This window comes from Trachypithecus francoisi, unplaced genomic scaffold, assembly GCF_009764315.1.
Source record: "Trachypithecus francoisi isolate TF-2019V2 unplaced genomic scaffold, Tfra_2.0 Lachesis_group14, whole genome shotgun sequence".
NCBI classification, from domain to species: Eukaryota; Metazoa; Chordata; class Mammalia; order Primates; family Cercopithecidae; genus Trachypithecus; species Trachypithecus francoisi.
In genome coordinates this window covers 23,393,207-23,416,094 of record NW_022681459.1, presented here as the reverse complement: position 1 = coordinate 23,416,094, position 22,888 = coordinate 23,393,207, and the positions used below count along the sequence as shown (strand labels likewise).

General features: G+C 47.1%; 1 protein-coding gene across 3 annotated transcripts in view; it reads right to left on the bottom strand.

Moving 5' to 3' along the window:
- DOP1B (DOP1 leucine zipper like protein B) overlaps window positions 1-22,888 on the bottom strand; it is a 124,318-nt gene that overhangs the window by 11,033 nt on the left and 90,397 nt on the right. For all 3 annotated transcript variants that reach the window (XR_004442160.1, XM_033232424.1, XM_033232425.1), the window contains 11 exons: window positions 20,700-20,822; window positions 19,126-19,263; window positions 14,338-14,393; window positions 11,728-11,832; window positions 11,564-11,630; window positions 4,886-5,030; window positions 4,241-4,320; window positions 3,309-3,418; window positions 3,038-3,184; window positions 1,076-1,137; window positions 119-247 (listed from right to left, as the gene is read on the bottom strand). Coding sequence is in view for 2 of the 3 variants with exons in the window: in XM_033232424.1 (XP_033088315.1) it covers window positions 119-247; window positions 1,076-1,137; window positions 3,038-3,184; window positions 3,309-3,418; window positions 4,241-4,320; window positions 4,886-5,030; window positions 11,564-11,630; window positions 11,728-11,832; window positions 14,338-14,393; window positions 19,126-19,263; window positions 20,700-20,822 (1,162 nt within the window). In the remaining variant the exon portion in view is untranslated. The remainder of the gene's footprint in view (window positions 1-118; window positions 248-1,075; window positions 1,138-3,037; window positions 3,185-3,308; window positions 3,419-4,240; window positions 4,321-4,885; window positions 5,031-11,563; window positions 11,631-11,727; window positions 11,833-14,337; window positions 14,394-19,125; window positions 19,264-20,699; window positions 20,823-22,888) is intronic.

Below are 22,888 nucleotides of genomic sequence, written 5' to 3'. Positions count from 1 at the left end.
CTGAATATAGGACTTCTCAGCCTCCAGAACTGTGAGGCAATGAATTTGTTTTTATAAATTCCCCAGTCTCAGGTATTCTGTTATAGCAGCATGAAACAGACCAAGACAGCTGCCTTACCTTGTATCAGTGGCAGGTAAAGGTGGTATTGATCAAGTTCTCCACTGAAGACAGCAAAAGCTTGGCGCCTTAACAGCATGGCTTTCTGTTCAAAACTTGAGAATAGTTTCAAAGAACTGCTCTGCATGTCTAGAATAAATACAGCAAATATGTTTTACTTAGTGAGAAAACCACAATTGGAGATAAGTGACAGGAAATTTATACTAGTGTAATTCTGTATTCCCTGCTGAAAAATAATGATCTTTATTAAGTAAGGACATGAGATTATTGTTCCCATGTATATTTTAAAAAATACTTATTTCTCTTTTTATTTCTTATTTGAGACAGGATCTCATTCTGTTGCCCAGGCTGGAGTGCAGTGGTGGGATCAGCTCATTGCAGCCTTGACCTCCTGGGTTGAAGTGATCCTCCTGCCTCAGTCTCCCAAGTAGATGGGACTACAGGAATGTGCCACTGTGCCCGGTTTTTTGTAGAGATGGGCTTTCACTATGTTGTCCAGGCTGATCTTGAACCCCTGGGCTGAAATGATCTGCTCACCTCAGCCACTCAAAGTGCTGGGATTACAGGCGTGAGCCACTGTGCCCAGCCAATACTTATTTCTTTAATGATACTTAATGATAGTGCATGAGAAGGGATCTGAGGTGTAGAAAAGTCCTCCTAGTAAATTATGGAAATTACTTTCAGCACAAATGTCAAGATGTGAAGCTAGATGCTTTCAGCAGTATTTCTCCACTATAAAACTATGAAAAAGGTTGTCACGGCGTTCTTGTCAATAGATTGCAACTGGAAAAGACTCATTTATTTAGTTCTGCCATATTATGAACATCACATTACAGTGTTTGTGGCTTAGACAGCACCATAAAAGGTGAGTAGGGTTCGGAAAGACATGATAAACGCTGGTTCTATTGGCACTGATCCTATCAAGTGTGAGTTATGCAAAAGCAACACAGAACTTACTCATTAAATCCTTAAACATTGTTTTCTCGTGAGTCAAAAGATGGTCAATAATGGACTTCCAACTGGATATTAAAGAAAGCAAAATCAATTAAATTTGCAGTGGATGATACTTTGATTCAAAACATTAAGAAAATAACATACCCTCTTAAGATATATCAAAAACTGCTTTCTGTGCCAGGTGCAGTGGCTCACGCCTATAATCCCAGCACTTTGGGAGGCCGAGGTGGGTGGTCTCCTGAGGCTGGGAGTTCGAGACCAGCCTGAGCAACATGGAGAAACCCCATCTCTACTAAAAATACAAAAGTAGCAGGGCATGGTGGCGCATGCCTGTAATCCCAGCTATTTGGGAGGCTGAGGCAGGAGAATCGCTTGAGCCTGGGAGGCGGAGGTTGCGGTAAGCCGAGATTGTGCCATTGCACTCTAGCCTGGGCAACAAAAGCGAAACTCCATCTCAAAAACAAACAAACAAACAAACTGCTTTCTGAAAAGAAGTTAGTGATAGAAATATAGTTTACATATAAAAGAAAGCTACGCTAAAGCTTTTCATTTATAACCCTAACATAGGGAATGAATAATGACTTTGTCCAGTTTACCACAAAGAAACAAATTGACAAGGCACTCTGGCTTTTTCAAGGGTTATTCTCAAATATGTTCATACAGGATGATATTCACACAGTTGTGTTGATGAAAAGAGTGGGGCAGTGAAGACAAATACCACCCTTAGCTCTTCTTTCCAAATGGGCTACCCCAGCAGAGCAACAAGATCACAGGGAGGGAGGTCATAGGGCCACCAGCAGCCCTCTGGGGGTGGCCATGCTTTCATGCCATACAAAAAGGTTCCCAATCTCTACCCTCTATCGCTGAGCCTTCCTGTCATTAATAAAGGAGTAGCTTGCTTTCTTTCGGGTTATTTTCAGACAGGGCCCAGGGTCTTGCGCTGTTGCCCAGGATGGAGTGCAGTGGCACAATCACAGCCTACTGCAGCCTCAATCTCCTGGGCTCAAGTGATCCTCCTGCCTCAGGCTTCCATGTAGCTTCCATGTAGCAGCGTGCCTGGCTAATTTTTTTCATTTTTTTTTTTTTTTTTTGCAGAGATGGGGTTTCACTTTGTTGCCCAGGCTGGTCTCCAAGTCCTGGGCTCAAGCAATCCTCCTGCCTACGCCTCCCCAAATGTTGGATTACAGGTATGAGCCACCATGCCCAGCCCTGAGTGATTTTCTTGATCTCAGGAAAAGGCCCAGGAGCACATCTTGCATCTGAGTCTCATCTGCCTGGCTGCTGCAAGATCTCAGTAAGAACTTGTGGAGTATCAGCCGAGAAGTGGGGTAAAGACACCCCCAGGGTCACCCAGTGGGCTCTACCATCTTAACACTGGCCGATTACAAGACAAAGCAGTATTAGACAGAACAAATATCACTGGAACCCCAGGTTACGCTGTTTATTTATTTGAGATGGAGTTTTACGCTTGTTGCCCAGGCTGGAGTGCAGTGGTGGGATCTTGACTCACTGCAAACTTCACCTCCCAGGTTCAAGCAATTCTCATACCTCAGCCTCCCGAGTAGCTGGGACTACAGGCGTGCGCTGCCATGCCTGGCTAATTTTTGAATTTTTTAGTAGAGACAGGGTTTTGCCATGTTGGCCAGGCTGGTCTGGAACTCCTGGGCTCAGGTGATCCACCCACCTTAGCCTCCCAAAATGCTGGGATTGTAGGTGTGAGTCACCGTGCCCAGCCAAGAAATAACATGCTCTCTGAATTAAGTGAAATTCCTCTTTGTACTTTAAAAGACTTAATCCCTTTCCCATGAACACATGGTCAACATGCGAGCCTGTGACAGGGACGTCCTGTTATCTGGGTTGACGCTATGGCTCTGCTTCTATTTCAGGAATGAGAATTATGTAAACCAAAACACTGTTTCCACCTGATGATCCAGAGCACATTGTTATCAGGACAGCATCTCTTACTGAACACAAGAAGTATCCATCTGAAAGAAAGCAGGGTCGAGAAACAGCTCCAGGACCTCCTTCCGCCAGGCTCGTTTTGTGTAGGCATAGCCACTCAGGGAGCTCAGCAGCTGAGCGCCAGCCCGGAAGCTGGGAGCATTGTAGGCACTGAGTGGGAGTGGGAAGAGAGGAGGGTCAAGGTCAAGGACTGTGCAAGGAAAACCACTTGATTCATTTCTCAAGACATATTTTTCTGCGTATGAGTGGGAAGAAATGGTGACGATGACGTTACCTGTGGTTGCGTAAGTATGGAAAAACATAGTAAAGCAGACGGGAGATTAACGGCACAGCTTTCTCCTTCTCGTCACTTCGATAAACCATGTCCAGGAGGGAAGCCAGTACCTAAAAGAACAAGACCCTAAGAAAACAAACTGGCTGGGCGCAGTGGCTTACACCTGTAATCCCAGCACTTTGGGAGGCTGAGGTGGGCAGATCACTTGAGGTTGGGAGTTTGAGACCAGTCTGGCCAACATGGTGAAACCTCATCTCTACTAAAAATACAAAAATTAGCCAGGTCCTGTGATCCCAGCTACTCAGGAGGCTGAGGCAGGAGAACTGCTTGAACCCAGGAGGCAGAGGTTGCAGTGAGCCGAGATCACGCCACTGCACTCTAGCCTGGGTGCAGACTCCAGAGCGAGACTCCATCTCAAAAAAAGAAAACAGAAAGAAAAAAAAGGAAAAGAAATCAGAAACCCTTGGAAGCAAGCGACAATAAGAAGTGCAGTCATGGGTGGGTGCGGTGGCTCACCCCTGTAATCCCAGCACTTTGGGAGTCCAAGGTGGGTGGATCACGAGGTCAGGAGATTGAGACCATCCTGGCCAACACAGTGAAACCCCATCTCTACTAAAATACAAAAAATTAGCCGGGCGTGGTGGTGTGCACCTGTAGTCCCAGCTACTCAGGAGGCTGAGGCAGGGGAATCACTTGAACCCGGGAGGCGGAGGGTGCAGTGAGCCGAGATTGCGCCACTGCCCTCCAGCCTGGCAACAGAGCAAGACTCTCCACGGTACAGCTTGAGGCCAATGCTGCCTGATGGACGAGCTCACCTGGGAGGGGAGGGTGCAGCCCATGCTCACTGGCACCTGAGAATGAACAAATGTCTTTGCAACAACTTGTGACGGCACTCATTTCCATAAAGGATGACAGGTCAGGTGTGTATTTACCTCTGCCAGGAGAGAGAGGGCTTGCACGCTGTACACGGAAGGGGCGGATGAAGACACCATTGCTGAAGCTGCAGCAGCATCTGTGAACAGAAAGAAGCATTTGTGTGTTAACTATGACGGATGGGTCACCATTTACTGTCCCCAAAAGCACTGCATGACTGTGAGCCATCAGCTCCCACCTTTCATACCAATTGTGTCCATATGACTCAGGTACTCCTCTCTGTTAACATTCAACTTTTATTTATTTATTTATTTATTTTTTTGAGAAGAGTCTCACCCTGTCGCCCAGGTTGGAGTGCAGTGGTGTGATTTCAGCTCACTGCAGCCTCCACCTCCCAGGTTTAAGCAATTCTCCTGCCTCATCTTCCTGAATAACTGGGACTACAGGCATGTGCCACCATGCCTGGCTAATTTTTGTATTTTTAGTAGAGACGGGGTTTTGCCATGTTGGCCAGGCTAGTCCCGGCCTCAAGCGATCCTCCCGCTTTGTTCTCCCAAAGGGCTGGGATTACAGGAGTGAGCCACGGCATCCAGCCTACCTTAAATACTTTCTTTTTGTGGTGAGAACACTCAAGATCTCTCTTAAGGAAAAGCCAGAACCACCCGTTGACCAGAAGCACCATCCGCTGACCCGTCTCCACCTACCATACAGGTCCTCCTCAGCATCAGATTCTTCTAGAGAGGCCTGAGGTTGGGCCTTCACTTCCAGATTTCTGCTTAGCCAGCTGGTTTGCTCCAAGGAAGAGCCGGCAATGTTCCCCACAGCTTCTAGGATTTTCTGAGTGATTTCCTGAGAATAATCAAGAGGACGGGGAAAGGAAGTTAATTAAGGAAAAGAATGTTAAGTGCCTAAAACAGCACTGTCCAATAGAAATAAAATGCAGGCAACTGTGAGCATATATGTAACATTAAGCTTTCTAGGAGCCACATTAAAGGTAAAAATAAACAGTTAAATTAATAATATAGGCTGGGTGTGGTGGCTCATGCCTGTAATCCCAGCACTTTGGGAGGCTGAGGCTGAGGCAGGGGGATCACTTGAGGTCAGGAGTTCAAGACCATCCTGGCCAACATGGTGAAACCCTGAGTCTACTAAAAAAAAATACAAAAATTAGCTGGGCACAATGCCACATGCCTGCAGTCCCACCTACTCGGGAGGCTTAGACAAGAGAATCGCTTGATCCCGGGACGTGGAGGCTGCAGTGAGCCGAGATCATGCCATTGCACTCCAGCCTGGATGACAGAGTGAGAATCTGTTTCAAAAAAAAAAATTAATAATATATTTTATTTAACCCAATATATACAAAATATTATCAACATGCACTCAATATAAAAATTATTAATAGCCTGGGCATGGTGGCTCACGCCTATAATCCCAGCACTTTGGGAGGCTGAGGCGGGCGGATCACCTGAGGTCAGGCGTTTGAGACCAGCCTGACCAACATGGTGAAACCCTGTCTCTAGCAAAAATACAAAATTAGGTGGGTGTGGTGGTGCACGCCTGTAATCCCAACTACTTTGGAGGCCGAGGCAGGAGAATTGCTTGAACCCGGGAGGTGGAGGTTGCAGTGAGCCTAGATCGTGCCATTGCATTCCAGCCTGGGCAACAGGAGCAAAACTTTGTCTCAAAAAGAAAAACAAAAACTATTAATGAGATTTTGCATTCTCTTTTGTGTGTGCCCTAAGTCTGAAATCCAATGAGTATTTTGCACTTACAGTACATTCAATTCAGACTACGACATTTTTTTTTTTTTGGGAGGTGGTGGGCAGGGCAGGGTCTTTCTCTGTCAACCAGGCTGGAGTGCAGTTGGTGCAATCAAGACTCACTGCAGCTGGGCATGGTGGCTCATGCCTGTAAGTCCAGCAGTTTGGGAGGTTGAGGCAGGTGGATCACAAGGTCAAGAGATCGAGACCATCATGGCCAACATGGTGAAACCCTGTCTTTACTAAAAATACAAAAATTAGCTAGGCATGGTGGGGTGTGCCTGTACTCCCAGCTACTTGGGAGGCTGAGGCAGGAGAAATGCTTGAACCTGGGTGGCAGAGATTGTGGTGAGCCAAGATAGCGCCACCGCACTCCAGCCTGGTGACAGAGTGTTGCGCGAAGTCAGGGACCCCGAACAGAGGGACCGGCTGGAGCCGTGGCAGAGGGACATAAATTGCGAAGATTTCATTTTAATATGGACATTTATCAGTTCCCAAATAATACTTGTATAATTTATTATGCCTCTCTTAATCCTGTTATCTTCGTAAACTGAGGATGGACGTCTCCTCAGGACCACTGTGATAATTGTGTTAACTGTACAAATTGATTGTAAAACATGTGTATTTGAACAATATGAAATCAGTGCACCTTGAAAAAGAACAGAATAGCAGTGATTTTTAGGCAACAAGGGAAGACAACCATAAGGTCTGACTGCCTGCAGAGTCAGGCAAAAACAGCTATATTTTTCTTCTTGCAGAGAGCCTCTAAATGGATGTACAAGTAGGAGAGATATTGCTAAATTCTTTTCCTAGCAAGGAATATTAATATTAATACCCTGGGAAAGGAATGTGTTCCTGGGGGGAGGTCTATAAAGGGCCGCTCTAGGAGTGTCTGTCTTATGCGGTTGAGATAAGGACTGAGATACGCCCTGGTCTCCTGCAGTAGCCTCAGGCTTATTAGGGTGGGGAAAAACTCCACCCTGGTAAATTTGTGGTCAGACCGGTTCTCTGCTTTGGAACCCTGTTTTCTGTTAAGATGTTTATCAAGATAATACATGCACCGCTGAACATAGACCCTTATCACTAGTTCTGCTTTTGCCCTTTGCCTTGTGACCTTTGTTGGATCCTTATCAGTAGTTCTGCTTTTGCCCTTTGTCCTGTTACCTCAGAAGCATGTGATCTGTTAGACCCTTATTAGTGGTTCTGCTTTTTGCCCTTTGAAGCATGTGATCTTTGTACCTACTCCCTGTTCTTACACCCCCTCCCTTTTTGAAACCCTTAATAAAAACTTGCTGGTTTTGAGGCTCGGGTGGGCATCACAGTCCTACCGATATGTGATGTCACCCCCGGTGGCCCAGCTGTAAAATTCCTCTCTTTATACTGTCTCTCTTTATTTATCAGCTGGCCAACACTTATGGAAAACAGAAGAACCTACATTGAAATACTGGTGGTGGGTTCCCCCAATAACAGAGCAAGACTCCATCTCAAAATATAAAAATAAAAAAGACTGACTGCAGCCTCGACCTCCTGGGCTCAAGCCATCCTCAGGCTCCTGGGTAGCTGGGACTACAGGCGCATGGCACCACATCTGGATAATTTTTAAATTTCTTGTAGAGATGAGGTCTCCCTATGTTGCCCAGACTGTAGACTAGACACACTTCAAGTGCTCAACAGCCATCTGTGGCTAATGGCTACTATACTGGCCAATGTAGGTAAAATATACAGAGATTGCAAGTCATCGCAGCACGTGATGAAAAAGCCATAAATTGTATTCAGTGGATTGGCTTTCTGGTTTATCTAGGACCACGGGTTCTTCCTAGAAATGCATCTTTCAATAATATAACAAGAAATAAAGGTCAATAAGTTAAACTGACTCAGTGGGGTAAAGTGAGGAGTCATCCACTCTCAGGAGTATGATCAGTAAAGAATCTGGTTAGTAGCTAGAGAGACAAACTTGAAGTTGGCTTCTCAGTCAGTGTCATCAAGTGTCACCAGCTAAGAGTGGCTATAATTCTTGACATCTGAGAATTTTATAATCCTGATCTCAACTGTGCCACAAGATTCCCAGTCTCAGCAGTTGTGTTGAGGCGTGAAGCAGGGCACACCTGCCTGCTGGGTGGGTGCACTTGAGGGAACTGGCTAATTGGCTAACTTAGGCAGGGCTGGGTGTGAAGGGCAGAAGGAAACTCAGGAAAAGGGTTTAGGGGCTTAGAGGAGTTCCTGTAAGGACTGATGAAAGCACTGAATGGATGGGTGTGATATTGTGGAAATGTTTTTGGCCTTTCTCCCCATTTCCCAGCTATAACTCCTAAATTCCTTGGATTCTCCAAAGTAATATGTGTCTTTTTGTATGCTACTGAGATGGCTGTGGCTATGGATCCCCAGATAACTTCAGCTCCCCAACCTCCAGGAAGGGGGAGGTTAATGGTTAAATTGATCAGCAATGACCAATGATTTAATCCATCATGCCTATGTAATGAAGCTTCCACAAACTCCAAAGTAACTGGGTTCGAATGAGCTTCTGGATGGCTAAACATGTGGAGGTTCCTAGAGGGTGGTGCCCAAGGAGGGCATGGAAGCTCCGTGCCCCTTCCCACGTCCCTTGCCTAATCATCGATTCATCTGTATCCTTTCTAATCTCCTTTATAATAAACTGGTCAGCCTGGTGCGGTGACTCATGCCTGTAATCCCAGCACTTTGGGAGGCTGAGGTGGTCAAGTCATAAGGTCAGGAGTTCAAGACCAGCCTGGCCAACATGGCGAAACTCTGTCTCTACTAAAAATACAAAAATTAGCTGGGCATGGTGACAGGCGCCTGTAATCCCAGCTACTTGGGAGGCTGAGGCAGGAGAATCGCTTGAACCTGGGAGGCGGAGGTTGCAGTTAGCTGAGATCGTGCCATTGCACTCCAGCCTCGGCAACAAGACCAAGACTCCGTCTCAAAATAAATAAATAAATAAATAATAAAATAAACAGTTCAATGTGTTCCCTGAGTTCCATGAGCCACTCCAGCTAATTAACAGAACCCAAGGAGTGAATGGGGGAACTCCAATTTAGAGCTGGTCTGTCAGAAGCACAGATGAAAACACTTGGGGCTTGTGTTTGGCATCTGAAGGGGTGGGGCAGTGTTGTGGGACTGCGCCCTCAACCTGCGGGATCTGAAGATATCTCTAGGTGGAGAATGCCAGAATGGAATGGAATTGGACGACGCCTATCTAGTGTCCACTGCAGAACTACTAGCTTGGTTGCTGGTGGGGAGAAATTCTCACACAGTTTGGTTACGAGGTCACTGAAGTATTCTATGTTATGAGATTGTGGTAGGAAAATCACACTTTGTTTTTTTTCTATATCCTCAGTGGGGAAGAAGTATAGGGTGTGGCTCAAAATAGTAGGAAGGAATTAGTGTTGGGGATGCTAGGTGTCATGAGACAGAAAGAAGCAGATGCCACCTGGTCCCCTCAACCAAAATGAGCAGAGAAGAGGCGTGCCAGCTGCAACAACGGAGGGAATGTCTGTGGCCAGAGCCCTCTCCAGGCAGGCTGAAGAGAGAGGGGCCTGCTACAGGCAACAGGCCACAAATGCAGGGAGGGCTTAGGTGAGCAAGTGCTGTCCCGGCACCTGGACGGGCAGCATCGGCACTGTAATGACATTTTCTTCTCTGGCTACAAGTCAAGGCCAAAGGAGGAGGCACCGGAATTTTCTAATTACGCTTTATGGTGTTTTTTTTTTTTTTTTTTTTGAGACAGAGTCTGGCTCTGTCGCCCAGGCTGGAGTGCAGTGGCCGGATCTCAGCTCACTGCAAGCTCCGCCTCCCGGGTTACGCCATTCTCCTGCCTCAGCCTCCCGAGTAGCTGGGACTACAGGCGCCTGCCACCTCGCCCGGCTAGTTTTTTGTATTTTTAGTAGAGACGGGGTTTCACTGTGTTAGCCAGGATGGTCTCGATCTCCTGACCTCGTGATCCGCCGTCTCGGCCTCCCAAAGTGCTGGGATTACAGGCTTGAGCCACCGCGCCCGGCCCTTTTTTTTTTTTTTGAGACCAAGTTTCATGCTTGTCACCCAGGCTGGAATACAGTGGTGAGATCTTGGTTCACTGCAACCTCTGCCTCCCAGGTTCAAGTGATTCTCCTGCCTCAGCCTCCCGAGTAGCTGGGATTATAGGCGTGTGCCACCACGTGTGGCTAATTTTTGTATTTTTAGTAGAGGTGGGGTTTCACCATGTTGGCCAGGCTGCTCTCGAACCCCTGACCTCAGGTGATCCGCCCGCCTCGGCCTCCCAAAGTGCTGGGATTGCAGGTGTGAGCCACCGTGCCCGGCCTACTGTGCTTTATACAGTACTCTTGTGGTTCAGAACTGCAGACCTGAGGCTGTTTCTGGATATACCTTTCACAAATGCCAGGGATCATAAAGATTAGCAGTAGTATTGCCAAGGCTATAAATATGATAGAAAAGCCAACTGAATCAACGTCTATAATGGTTTGCAAAACAGCGATTATCCCAACTTCATCATAACTTCCCTATTTATTAGTTGGCACTCCACTCTGAGTTTTCCTTCTCCTATGGATGAGTTTTATTTTTCAGTATTAAACAAACTTTTATGGGCATATATTACTGTTATAATGGGAGATAAGGCGTTTAAGGAAAGAAATCCATGTATGGAGGCCGGGCGTGGTAGCTCATGCCTGTAATCCCAGAACTTTGGGAGGCTGAGGCAGGAGGATCACCTGAGGTCAGGAGTCTGAGACCAGACCAGCCAACATGGAGAAACCCTGTCTCTATCAAAAATGCAAAAAATTAGCCGGGCGTAGTGGCGTGTGTCTGTAATCTCGGCTACTTGGGAGGCTGAGGCGGGAGAATTGCTTGAACCCAGGAGGTGGAGGTTTTGGTAAGCTGAGACCGTGCCACTGCACTCTAGCCTGGGTGACGGAGTGAGATTCCATCCAACCCCCACCCCCCAAAAAAAAGAAAAAAAAGAGAAATATCCATGTATGGAGATAGCTTCCTTTTTTTTTTTATTTTTTATTTTTTTTAAGACAGGGTCTCTCTCTGTTGCCAGGCTGAAGTCCAGTGGCACGATCACAGCTCACTGCAGCCTCAACCTCCCAGGCTCAAGGGATCCTCAGCCTCCTGAGTAGCTGGGAATGTAGGTGTAGCTACCACACTAGGCTAATTTTTGTATTTTTGTAGAGATGAGGTCTCACTATGTTACCCAGATTGGTCTCGAACTCCTGAGCTTAAGCAATCTGCCTGCCTCAGCCTCCCAAAGTGCTGGGATTACAACTGTGTGCCACCGTGTCTGGCGGGAGATAGATTTCTTATTCCACTTATGTTTCACAGTGAGGTCCACATACATCTGCATACAGCGTGGAGGGTGAGGGGTGCAGCTGTCAGTTCCACAATCAATTGCTCAAGCATTACACAAGAACCTTCATGAGAAAACCTGGGCCCCAGGTCTGACTGAACTCTCCAGAGACAGCGAGCGGGGAAGTAAGACTTGAGAACAAGTGCAAAGCTAACCTCAGATTCTGTCCAACGTCTCTTGCCTATCTGCTATCTGATATCCCCCAAAGGAGGACAGCACTGCTGGGGTAATATCATTCGGCTGAACCTCTTTCGTATACAAACCTGCAGGTCTTTTAGATCCTTCTTGTTTTCCAGGTTGGGAGTTCTTGTTACAAAGTCATTCAGCATGCTGTTGGGAGACAGTCAGCTTCAGATTAAAAATGCTGCAGAAATAAAATATGTGCCAAAAGAAAATATTACACAATGACAATGTGGTGACATGATACCTGAGAAGCAGAAAATACGCAGGTGGGGCTAGATTCAACTGTACAGACTCCTTCAATACTCCCAACAGTGAAGAAAAGTTCTCTTGCAAGGCTGGTACTGGAAGCCTGTTTTTTTTAAAGATAGGAAAAACACTTAACCATGAACAAGGCAAAATACAACATTTATTTACAAGCACATTTAAGATCCTGGTGGTTGGAAAGCAAAGGGTAAACAGCACACCCCACCGACCTTTTTCTTTTTATATATTTTCTTTTACAATATATACAAGCTAAACTTTGGTATTCTGGCAAGCACTTGGAGTTTGGGAACCTGAAATCCTACTGCTGGCAGGTGAGATACTACAGCGGTAGAATTTGGGAACCTGAAATCCTACTGCTGCCTGGTTTCCTTGTCTATAAAATAAAAGCCTTAAACTAGATGATCAACTTTGATCTCTCAGGCCTTTCCTTTTTTTTAAGACAGAGTCTGGCTCTGTCGCCCAGGCTGGAGTGCAGTGGCGTAATCTCGGCTCACTGTAACCTCTGCCCCACCAAGTTCAAGTGATTCTCATTCTTCAGCCTCCCGAGCTGCGATTACAGGCGCCTGCCACCACACCAGGCTAATTTTTTGTAGTTTTAGTAGAGATGGGGTTTCATCACGTTGGCCAGGCTAGTAGTCTTGAACTCCTGGACTCAGGTAAATCCACTTGCCTCAGCCTCCCAAAGTGCTGGGATTACAGGCGTGAGCCACTGTGCCTGGTTGATCTCTCAGGCCTTTCTAGAGCTGATATTCTGCTTCCCTAAAGTGGCTGGTAACAGAGCATCACCTGTCAGAAGGCTGCAAAGCATTAGGTCCCAGGACACTCACCAGGAAACTGGCCTACCCCGCTCTGTAGCTCTCAGGATGAGCATTCTGAGATGACTGCTCCAAAGCGAGACAGCACAGCTCAGGAAATGAAAGCTCAGACTGCAGTCAGAGTGTCCCAGGTCCAAGTCCTGGTTCTCCAACTTACTACCTACTGTGTGACCTAGGTGGTTCCTCCTCGGCAAAAGGAGGATGACCAAATCTAACCCGCAGCTGCTGGGAAAGCTCGGCTATCCCTTAGGCCCCTACAGTCAACATTCGCCAGCAACATAACATATATTAGCTGTCATCGGAGGGAAGTGATCAGCTCATCTTTAACTCCTGGAGGAAAGAACGACAATGATGCTCACGGGGGAAGTGGTCTGAATTTAACCCCACCCTGGTCATCTACCAGGAGGCCTCGATTTACCGTCCTGCAACTTCAGAATGTGGTGAGTGGGAATAACCACGGAATGTTAACTGTGTGAACCAAGGAGCCTGTGCCTGGTTGTCGGAGTTATTTATGGTGAGACTCCTGATGGCTATGTAGGGATACTGAGGTTTCCCTGAGAAGTGGTCTATACCTCCCTCAACCCCCCGCCCTTTTTTTTTTTTTTGAGATAGAGTCTCATTCTGTCCCCCAGGCTGCAGTACAGTGGCGTGATCTCAGCTCACATCAACCTCTGCCTCCCGGGTTCAAGTGATTCACCTGCCTCAGCTTCCTGAGTAGCTGGGACTACAGGCACGACACCACCAAGCCCCGGCTAATTTTTTTTTGTAGTTTTAGTAGATATGGGGTTTTACCACACTGGCCAGGCTGCTCTCAAACTCCTGGCCTCAAGTGACCCACCCACTTCAGTCTCCCAAAGTGCCGTGATTACAGGCATGAGCCACCACACCCAGCCCCCTCACCCTCATTTACAGCAACACAGAGCTGCGCCTGGGATGCGGCCATTGTAAGATCTGAATGAGGTCCAGTAAAGCTTATTTTTCATCCATGGGGAAAAACCTGGGGAATCCTCTTTAACGCTCTGTTAGCTAAGATACCTAATATCTATATTAACTTAGCAAATCAAAGCAGAAACTTCTCTGCATCAAACACGGGAAGGCACACTGAGAACGTCACCAGAATCATTTCTCCTTTTTTTTTTTTTTTGAGACAGAGCTTTGCTGTGTCACCCAGGCTGGAGAGCAGTGGTGCGGTCTCGGCTCACTGCAACCTCCACTTCCTGGGTTCATGCAATTCTCTTGCCTCAGCCTCCTGAGTAGCTGGGATTACAGGTGCGTGCCACCATGCCCAACTAATTTTTGTATTTTTAGTAGAAACGGGGTTTCACCATGTTGGCTAGGCTGGTCTCAAACTCCTGGCCTCAAGTGATTGGCCTGCCTCGGCCTCCCAAAGTGTTGGGATTGCAGGCGTGAGCCACCGTGCCCTGCCCATTTCTCCTTTTTCTAAAAGAGGTCTTTAACACTTCCCTATCTGTGTTTTTTTTTCTTTTTCTGTATCAATTTAATGCAAATCTGAGCCTTTTAAAGTTTAATAGGCCTCACATAAAGCTTTGCTCATTTAAAGTGTTCGAGATACAGTGCACAGATTTTAAGATGTTAACTTTTTGGAGAAGGAAAAGTATAGATCAATATCTCGGGAAGAAATTATGACAACTTTAAGATATTTTCTGAACTATGGCTCTCTAGTAGTCTAGAAATAAAACCAGAGATATTATGCATGCTCACTGCCATAGTATCTGTATTTAAGGAAGTTTTTGGAGGACGGGAGACTGTATTACCTTTGGAGAAAAGCATAGCAAAATTGCAACACAGGAATGTCCACTAGGGGCGATTTCTGAAAATGAAAGTAAAATCAATTACTCCAAGTTGGTAGGAAATAAGGCTAAAAAGAATTCAGATACAAAGTTGAAACAGATCTATAGCCTAACAAAGCAAAGGTTTTCGACTAAAGAATCTTTCAGATAGAACAACAGACGTGATAGTGCCCATCATGAACAATTAAAATGTGTCCTAGGAGCCCCCAAATCATTCGCACCCCCTTAGACTTCTACAGTGATCTCCCACCCTGTGTATCCCTTTTCCATTCCAGGCATCAGGAAGCATTTAGGGAAAATCAGTATTGTAACTGAACTTCCCCAAACAGAGCTAGGGCCAGTGTTGACTCCAATGAATGCATATGATTACCAAGAGACAAGACAAAATTCTAATTCTTCTTTTGCTTCTTTCTTTCTTCTCTTCTCTCCCTCCCTCCCTTTCTCTCTCTCTTTCTGTCTCTCTCTTTGACACAAGAGTCTTGCTCTGTTGTCCAGGTTGGAGTACACTAGCGCAATCTCAGCTCACTGCAACCTCTGCCTCCCGGGTTCAAGTGATCCTCATGCCTCAGCCTCCCAAGTAGAGCCACTGTGCCCAGCCAAAAAATTCTAATTCTTAGTTTAGAAGATTACTTCAAACCCAGCCCAGAGAGTTTCCCCAAAAACCCTGTGGCTGAAACTACTTGGAAACAAGTTCCAAAACACACGTTTCCCCCACTCCTTGCTTGTAAAAAGCTATTTGCAGCTATTAATTAACTAAACACAAAATGTAGTTTTGTTATTTGAACCGCCAAAAACCAATCAGCTAGATAAAATCCAGTTCCTTTATAGCCCAGGAAAGACTAGAAATTGCAGGTATTTGTAGAAATTCAAGTAATGTGAAGGAACACCACCCAAAAACCAACTGTGTTAGTCCTCTTGTGACTGGCTTACTTCATTCAACTTAATGTCTTCAAGGTTCATCCATGTCGCCGGGCGCAGGGGCTCCTGCCTATAATCCCAGCACTTTGGGAGGCCAAGGTGGGTGGATCATGAGGTCAGGAGATCAAGACCATCCTGGCCAACACAGTGAAACCCCGTCTCTACTAAAAGTACAACAAATTAGCCGGGCGCAGTGGCAGGCATCTGTACTCCCAGCTACTCGGGAGGCTGAGGCAGGAGAATGGCATGAACCCAGAAGGCAGAGCTTGCAGTGAGCCAAGATTGTGCCACTGCACTCCAGCCTGGGCAACAGAGCGAGACTCCGTCTCAAAAAAAAAAAAAAAAAAGCTTCATCCATGTTAAGGATCTGACATCCATGTTGTAGCACGTGTCAGAATTTCATTCCTGTTAAAGCTGAGTACTAACCCACTACATGCACAGATCTCACTTTGTTATCTGCGCACCCACTGATACACATATGGATTGCTTCTGCCTTTTGGCTGCTGTGAATAATGCTGCTATGAACATCGGCACACAAGTATCTTTCAAGTAAAGCTATATTTTTTAATAATCACTTTTCCATTGCACAAATTTTCTTTTTTGTAGACAGGGTCTCACTCTGTCACCCAGGCTGGAGTGCAATGGCTCCATCATAGCTCACTACAACCTCATACTCGTGTGCTCAACTGATCCACCTGCCTCAGCCTCCCTCGTAGCTGGGGCTACAAGTGTGCACTACCACCCCCAGCTAATTTTGTAATTTATTGTAGAGACAGTGTCTCCCTACATTGCCCAGGCTGGTCTTGAACTCCTGGACTAATGTGCTAGGATTACAGGCATGAGCCACCATGCCCAGCCCCCCTAATTTTCATTTAGATTATTCTTAAATTTTTGCTAACTGTATGAGTTTAATTGTGTGACAGAAGGTAATTATTTCAAGATTGAAATAAATCCCTGGTTTTTTCTTTATTTATTTTTTATTATTCTTTTTTTTTTTTTTTTTTAGTTTTTATTTTTTATTTTTTATTCTTTTTTGTTTGAAATCCCTGGATTTTATTAAATTTTTTTTTTTTTTTTTTGTTTTTTTTTTTTTTTTTTTTTTTTTTTTTTTTGAGACGGAGTCTTGCTCTGTCGCCCGGTCTGGAGTGCAGTGGCCGGATCTCAGCTCACTGCAAGCTCCGCCTCCGGGTTCACGCCATTCTCCTGCCTCAGCCTCCCGAGTAGCTGGGACCACAGGCGCCCGCCACCTCGCCCGGCTAGTTTTTGTATTTTTAGTAGAGACGGGGTTCACCGTGTTCGCCAGAGGGTCTCGATCTCCTGACCTCGTGATCCACCCGTCTCGGCCTCCAAAGTGCTGGGATTACAGGCTTGAGCCACCGCGCCCGGCCTTGTTTTTGTTTTTGAGGCGGAGTCTCGCTCTGTCCCCCAGGCTGGAGTACAGTGGCCGGATCTCAGCTCACTGCAAGCTCCGCCTCCTGGGTTTACGCCATTCTCCTGCCTCAGCCTCCCAAGTAGCTGGGACTACAGGCGTCCGCCACCTCGCCCGGCTAGTTTTTGTATTTTTAGTAGAGACGGGGTTTCACCGTGTTAGCCAGGATGGTCTCGATCTCCTGACCTCGTGATCCGCCCGTCTCGGCCTCCCAAAGTGCTAGGATTACAGGCTTGAGCCACCACGCCCGGCCTGTTTTTATTAAATTAAGAGCAAAACAGCTCTGCTGCTTTCAATGATGAAGTCTGCTTTGGTAAAAACAAAAACAGAGGACTCTAAGGGAATGCAAATATTAAACCACACAGCTTGCCCTGTTTTAAATCCACTGTGTATAACTGACGAAGCTCTCTAGCCGACATGGGCCCTCCAGGCTGCTGTAATGAAATTGAGCAGAAAAATTACAAGGAACTTCTTGGTTCAATGACATCACTCTGAAGGTTTCTGTTTCACAGCAGCCAGATGAAATCTCTTTCTCAGAGTGTCTATCATGACTTATGTTCTCTGACATTTATTTTCTACCTTTATAAAAAATTATGCAGCCAGGCATGGTGGCTCTCGCCTGTAATCCCAGCACTTTGGGAGGCCGAGGCGGGAGGATTGCTTGAGCCTAGGAGTTCCAGACCAGTCTGGGCAACATGGCAAACCCCGTCACTACAAAAAATATAAAAATTAGTCAGGCGTGGTGGTGTGCACGTGTGGTCTCAGCTACTTGGGAAGATCACTTGAGCCTGGGGAGGTCGAGGCTATGGTGAGCTGTGATTGTGCCACTGCACTGCAGCCTGGGTGACAAAGTGAGACTTCATCTCGAAAAAACAAAACAAAACAAAACAAAACCAAAAATTAGCCAGGAGTGGTGGCATGCACCTGCACTCCCAGCTGCTCGGGAGGCCGAGGCACAAGAATCACTTGAGCCCAGGAGGTGGAGGCTGCAGTGAGTTGAGATCACACCACTGCACTCCAGCCTGGGTGACAGAGTGAGACTCTGTCTCAAAAAAAAAAAAAAACGCAAATTTTAATTTGCCCTTGACAAAGACTCTCTCCTTGAGCTGACTCTAGCTAGGCTCCTCTGAGCCCTCCGCTTGACAAATGGTTCTGTCCACTCCCACACCAAGGGACTTGAGCAAACAACACCAGCATGGATCCCTAGGAGGGGGACACCAGTCCTCTTCACACACCTGCCCAAGAGAGCTCAAGGTTGCCAAAGAATTTACTGTTTGTTCCTGCCAACACCTGCAGAGAGGGCCCTGACCTCCCTTTCTCAGAGCATTTTAAGTTTACAATGACAAATACTTTCTCTGTCCCTTTGAGATGTGTATGTGTCTCCCACAGCCTAGGAATGTGTTTCTCAAGGACCTGGGAGCCATCCCTTCGAAACGGAATCACTGAGAAAGACAGTCTTGATCTCCCAGCCTCTGTGGGAGGGTAGGAGCCTCATTTGGATAAGCCCCAGTTAGCAAACCCAGATGGCCTAATCACATCTATGGACTGAGCAGCCTCCCTGCCTACTCTTTTGTAATTTTCTACTTCGCCAACTCTCCTTAAACCCCTGCTCCTTCCCCTCCCTCCTCCCTCATCCTTTCCCAGTCATCTCCACACAAATCTACACTGAACCCAGCACTTTCCCTTACCGCAGTGGTTACTGAATCACACCTTTCACTAGAGCCTGGTTTTGTTCATCTTTGACATCTTTACAGCTGCAAGTTCCTGGAGGCAGGTGCCCTTTCCCCTTTCTAAAGATTTTATTCCATTTAGTGCCCAGACAGCGTGTACCAGGCAGTGTCCTCAGCAGCAGGGTACAAGGATGACAGCCCCTGACCTCAGGCAGTTCCCACCTTAAAAAAGGAGCTCCAGGCCGGGCGCGGTGGCTCAAGCCTGTAATCCCAGCACTTTGGGAGGCCGAGACGGGCGGATCACGAGGTCAGGAGATCGAGACCATCCTGGCTAACACGGTGAAACCCCGTCTCTACTAAAAATACAAAAACTAGCCGGGCGAGGTGGCGGGCGCCTGTAGTCCCAGCTACTCGGGAGGCTGAGGCAGGAGAATGGCGTAAACCCAGGAGGCGGAGCTTGCAGTGAGCTGAGATCCGGCCACTGCACTCCAGTCCGGGCGACAGGGCGAGACTCCACCTCAAAAAAAAAAAAAAAAAAAAAAAAAAAGGAGCTCCAAATCTCCATAGGTCTCCCCCAAAGCACAGCAAACAGCACCTCCACTTCACTACCCCAAGCAGTCCCACTCACTCTTGTTACCTATCTTCCCTCCCAAACACAATTTCTAAGGAAGTAGAGTTATGACGAATGCCACCCACTCATCTACAGAAGCCCAGAGGATTCCCCAGGCTCCTCACCTCGTCACCCCCCTTGACTTGGGGTGGCCTCTTCACCACCTCCTTCACCAGGTGCAGCAACGTGTCAGTCTGCAGGGTGCTGAGTGCACACACCAAGTCGACGAGGGTCAGCTGGGATGCACTCGCCGCTGGGATAATCTGCCAAGAAAAAAAAATTCCTTGAAAGCTTAAATAAGGATGATGTACAAAAAGTATTCTATAGTAGCCATCCCTGGAGAAATCAATCTGCTTTCATCTTTTTTTTTTTTTTTTTTTTTTGAGACAGAGTCTTGCTCTGTCACCCAGGCTGGAGTGCAGTGGCGTGATCTCGGCTCACTGCAACCTCTGCCTCCCAGGTTTAAGCGAGTCTCCTGCCTCAGCCTCCTGAGTAGCTGGGATTACAGGAGCCCACCAACATGCCTGGCTAATTTTTGTATTTTTAGTAGAGACAGGGTTTTTGGCCAGGCTGGTCTCAAACTCCTGATCTCAGGTGATCTGCCCACCTGGGTCTCCCAAAGTGCTGGGATTACAGGTGTGAGCCACCACGCCCAGTCTGTTTTAATCTCTTAAACACACATTTCCTACTGAACTAAGTAAAGGCTCCACCCATGGGAACAACATAATCTGATAAAAATTAGGAATAAAAGGTGCAGTCCCTGATGGGGCTGTAATAGAGGTATGTTTGAATTTAGTAGAAAGCATTTTACATTGAACTAAATTTGAAGGAAACAAGCGGTGGAATCAAAAATACGAAGACAGGAAGGAAAAACAGATAAACCAGCCTCCCATTTGCTGGCCTTGGAAGGAAAGCCCTGGTATGGGAGGCATAGTTTTGATGACATAAGTCTGCACACCCTGGTCACGGGCATTTGGAAGAAAAACAACTAGCGCCAGGCTCCTCACCAGGGAAGGAGCCCACAGGCGTTCAGGAGGGTGGCATCGGACACCAACCACTGACTCTTAGAGAACAGGCGCCCACGTCAGCCACAGAGGCTGAGCACTGGGGGAGTGTCCAGGAGGTGCAGCAGCAGACCCTGGAGCAGGGGATGGAGCAGGGGTGGGAGGGAACAAAGGAAGAGGACTGAGGTTGAAAAAGGTAGGCCAACCCCTGCAGGACTTCATGGTGGACCAGTCAAGTGGATCAAGAATGGGCAAAATGCAAACTGAAATTAATCTTTGGGCTCACGCCTGTATTCCCAGCACCTTGGGAGGCCGAGGTGGGCGAATCATGAGGTCAGGAGTACGAGACCAGCTTGGCCAACATGGTGAAACCCTGTCTCTACTAAAAAATACAAAAATTAGCTGGGCATGGTGGTGGGCACCTACAATTCCAGTTACTTGGGAGGCTGAGGCAGGAGAATCACTTGAACCCAGGAGGTGGAGGTTGCAGCAAGCCAAGATCGCACAACTGCACTCCAGCCTGGGTGACAAGAGAGAGACTCCACCTCAAATCAATCAATAAATAAGATAAAATGATTAAATCAACTCAATAGTTTCCCATGCTGGCCTCCAACGTCACCTTTGATTCCACATGATTCTGTGGTATTTCTTTGTCACGGTAAGTTTAACCACTCCTCTAACTTTTTAAACTTTACCTTCATCTTACTGTGACGCTGGGCTTTCTTTCTGCTCCACACTGCCGCAACAGCTGCTGTCAACTGAACCCCAAGATGGGCCGTCAAGGGGTTTAAGAAGTCTAAAATTTTTTGTCTTATGGTCTAGAAAATAGGAAAAAAAAAAGTTACTGCGGGGTAATATTGGGGCTACGGCATCCTAGACATTGAACCAGCACCTGCTGTCCATTCCCGAGATCAAGGACCCTGTCATGTTCGTGCCCAATGCTGTGCTGAGGTGCTTCCCTGACGGGTGGATCCCAGCAAAGGGAGGAATCAGAACCCTTTCCGGAAGGAGTTGGATGTGTGATGGTGGCGTGTCATGCCGGGGGGAAGGAGCAGTGAGCGGCCAAGGTGGTGAGACGGATGGCCAGCTCCACTGGCCAGGTGGGGAGACGGACGGCCAGCTCTACTGGCCAGGTGGAGAGACGGATGGCCAGCTTGATTGGCCAGGTGGAAAGAGCGATGGCCAGCTCGACTGGCCAGGAGCATCTCAGGAGATGATGAGTTTCACCCTTGCTGCTGTGAACACAGCAGGGGTCTTGCAGGAAGGCCGGCAAGGCTTTGCAGCACTGTTTCCATCTGGAAATCCCACAGCCTCAGCTTGACTCCATCAGCTGCGGAAGGGCTTATATTCATTAGGAAAGTTCTTGCTCAATTTCCAGAAATAAGCACCATTTAACTAATTTTATCATGTAATCAATTTAATTAAACCCGTAACATGGTCCTGATGTCACTCACCACCTGCTGCTTTGCTACTTACGAATTTCTCTGTGTTCCTGCCACGTTCCTTGCTCTGTAAATCCTGCTGCTCTCCCAGCCTGAAATGCCCACCCTAGTTAAATCCTCTCCACCTGGGGCCTCAGCTAAGTCACACTGCCTCAGGAACCCCAGACCAGGCCAGGGCTCCTGTTCACACATTCTCAGGAAACCCTGCGTTTCTCTGAAGCCTTGCTCACATCGTTATTACACTGCCAGTTAATGTCTGCCACAGCCAGGGGGCAGGGACTTCATCTCTCTTGTTCCCTGGTAAAGCAAGAGAGCCTGGTGCTTGGCAGCAGGCACAAAACGTCTTGTCGAAGGGACGGATTTACCCAGTGCTTCCTGTGTCAACTGCCCATGTTTATTTCACATTAGATACAACTGAGCCAGCATGGAGCTGTCCCCTCCTTTCCACCATGGTTTCCGCTCTAGAGGGACTAATGGGGGATCCCGCTCCTCGGCCCTGAGTTCCTCAGGGAGGGCTAAGAGTTAAGTGCCTAATGAGCATTAGCCTTTATTGTAATTACTCTTTCCATCAACCCATGAGGATAGGATGCTAGCCACAGCCTGGTTTAACAGAAGAGGAAATGGAGGCTCAGAGAGGCTGAGTGCTACAGGAAGCTCCTCTAAAAAAGGTTTAGAAAATCTTTTTTTTTCTGAGTAAGAAAAAAGGTTTTCTGAATCTTTTTAAGAGCAGGTTCTTGTAGAAGCTTGAAATACAGAATTCCCTTCTAGAGCACCCTTGGAATTGACAGAATGTCTGGAGGCCACCTGTGCACCATGGTACCTAAATGCAGGATGACAAGGCTCATCCCTGAGGCCACAGATGGCACCTGGGGGCACTCAACTGATGTCAGATGTGGCAGATAATTCTGAGACACCACACACAGTAACACAGATGGTGAGCGACTGAGTCCTGCGCCTACGGCCTTCTGAGGCAGACACTGAAAATGGAAGAAGACTAAACTATAATATAAATATTCACAGTTGTGCATTTTTGGTTTAAGAACTGAAAGGCACCCTGACATTCCACACTGATGGGGCCATGTTTGACAGGCACCACTAAAAGCAGAACAGAGATGAGCTGTCCAGAAGAAATGCTTTAGAGACTCGAGACTTGGGTCTCTAAATCATTTAGAGGTGAGGACCTAGGTACCTCCGCCTTGAACCACTGGAGACTATTTTTTTTGAGACAGGGTCTCACTGTCGCCCAGGCTGGAGTGCACTGGCATGATCTCAGCTCACTTCAACCTCCGTCTCCTGGGCTCAAGCAATCCTCTTGCCTCGGCCTCCTGAGTAGCTGGGACTACAGGTGCCTGCCACCATATCCAGCTAATTTTTGTATTTTTTGTAGAGATGGGATTTTGCCATGTTGGTCAGGCTGGTCTCGAACTCCTGAGCTCAAGCAA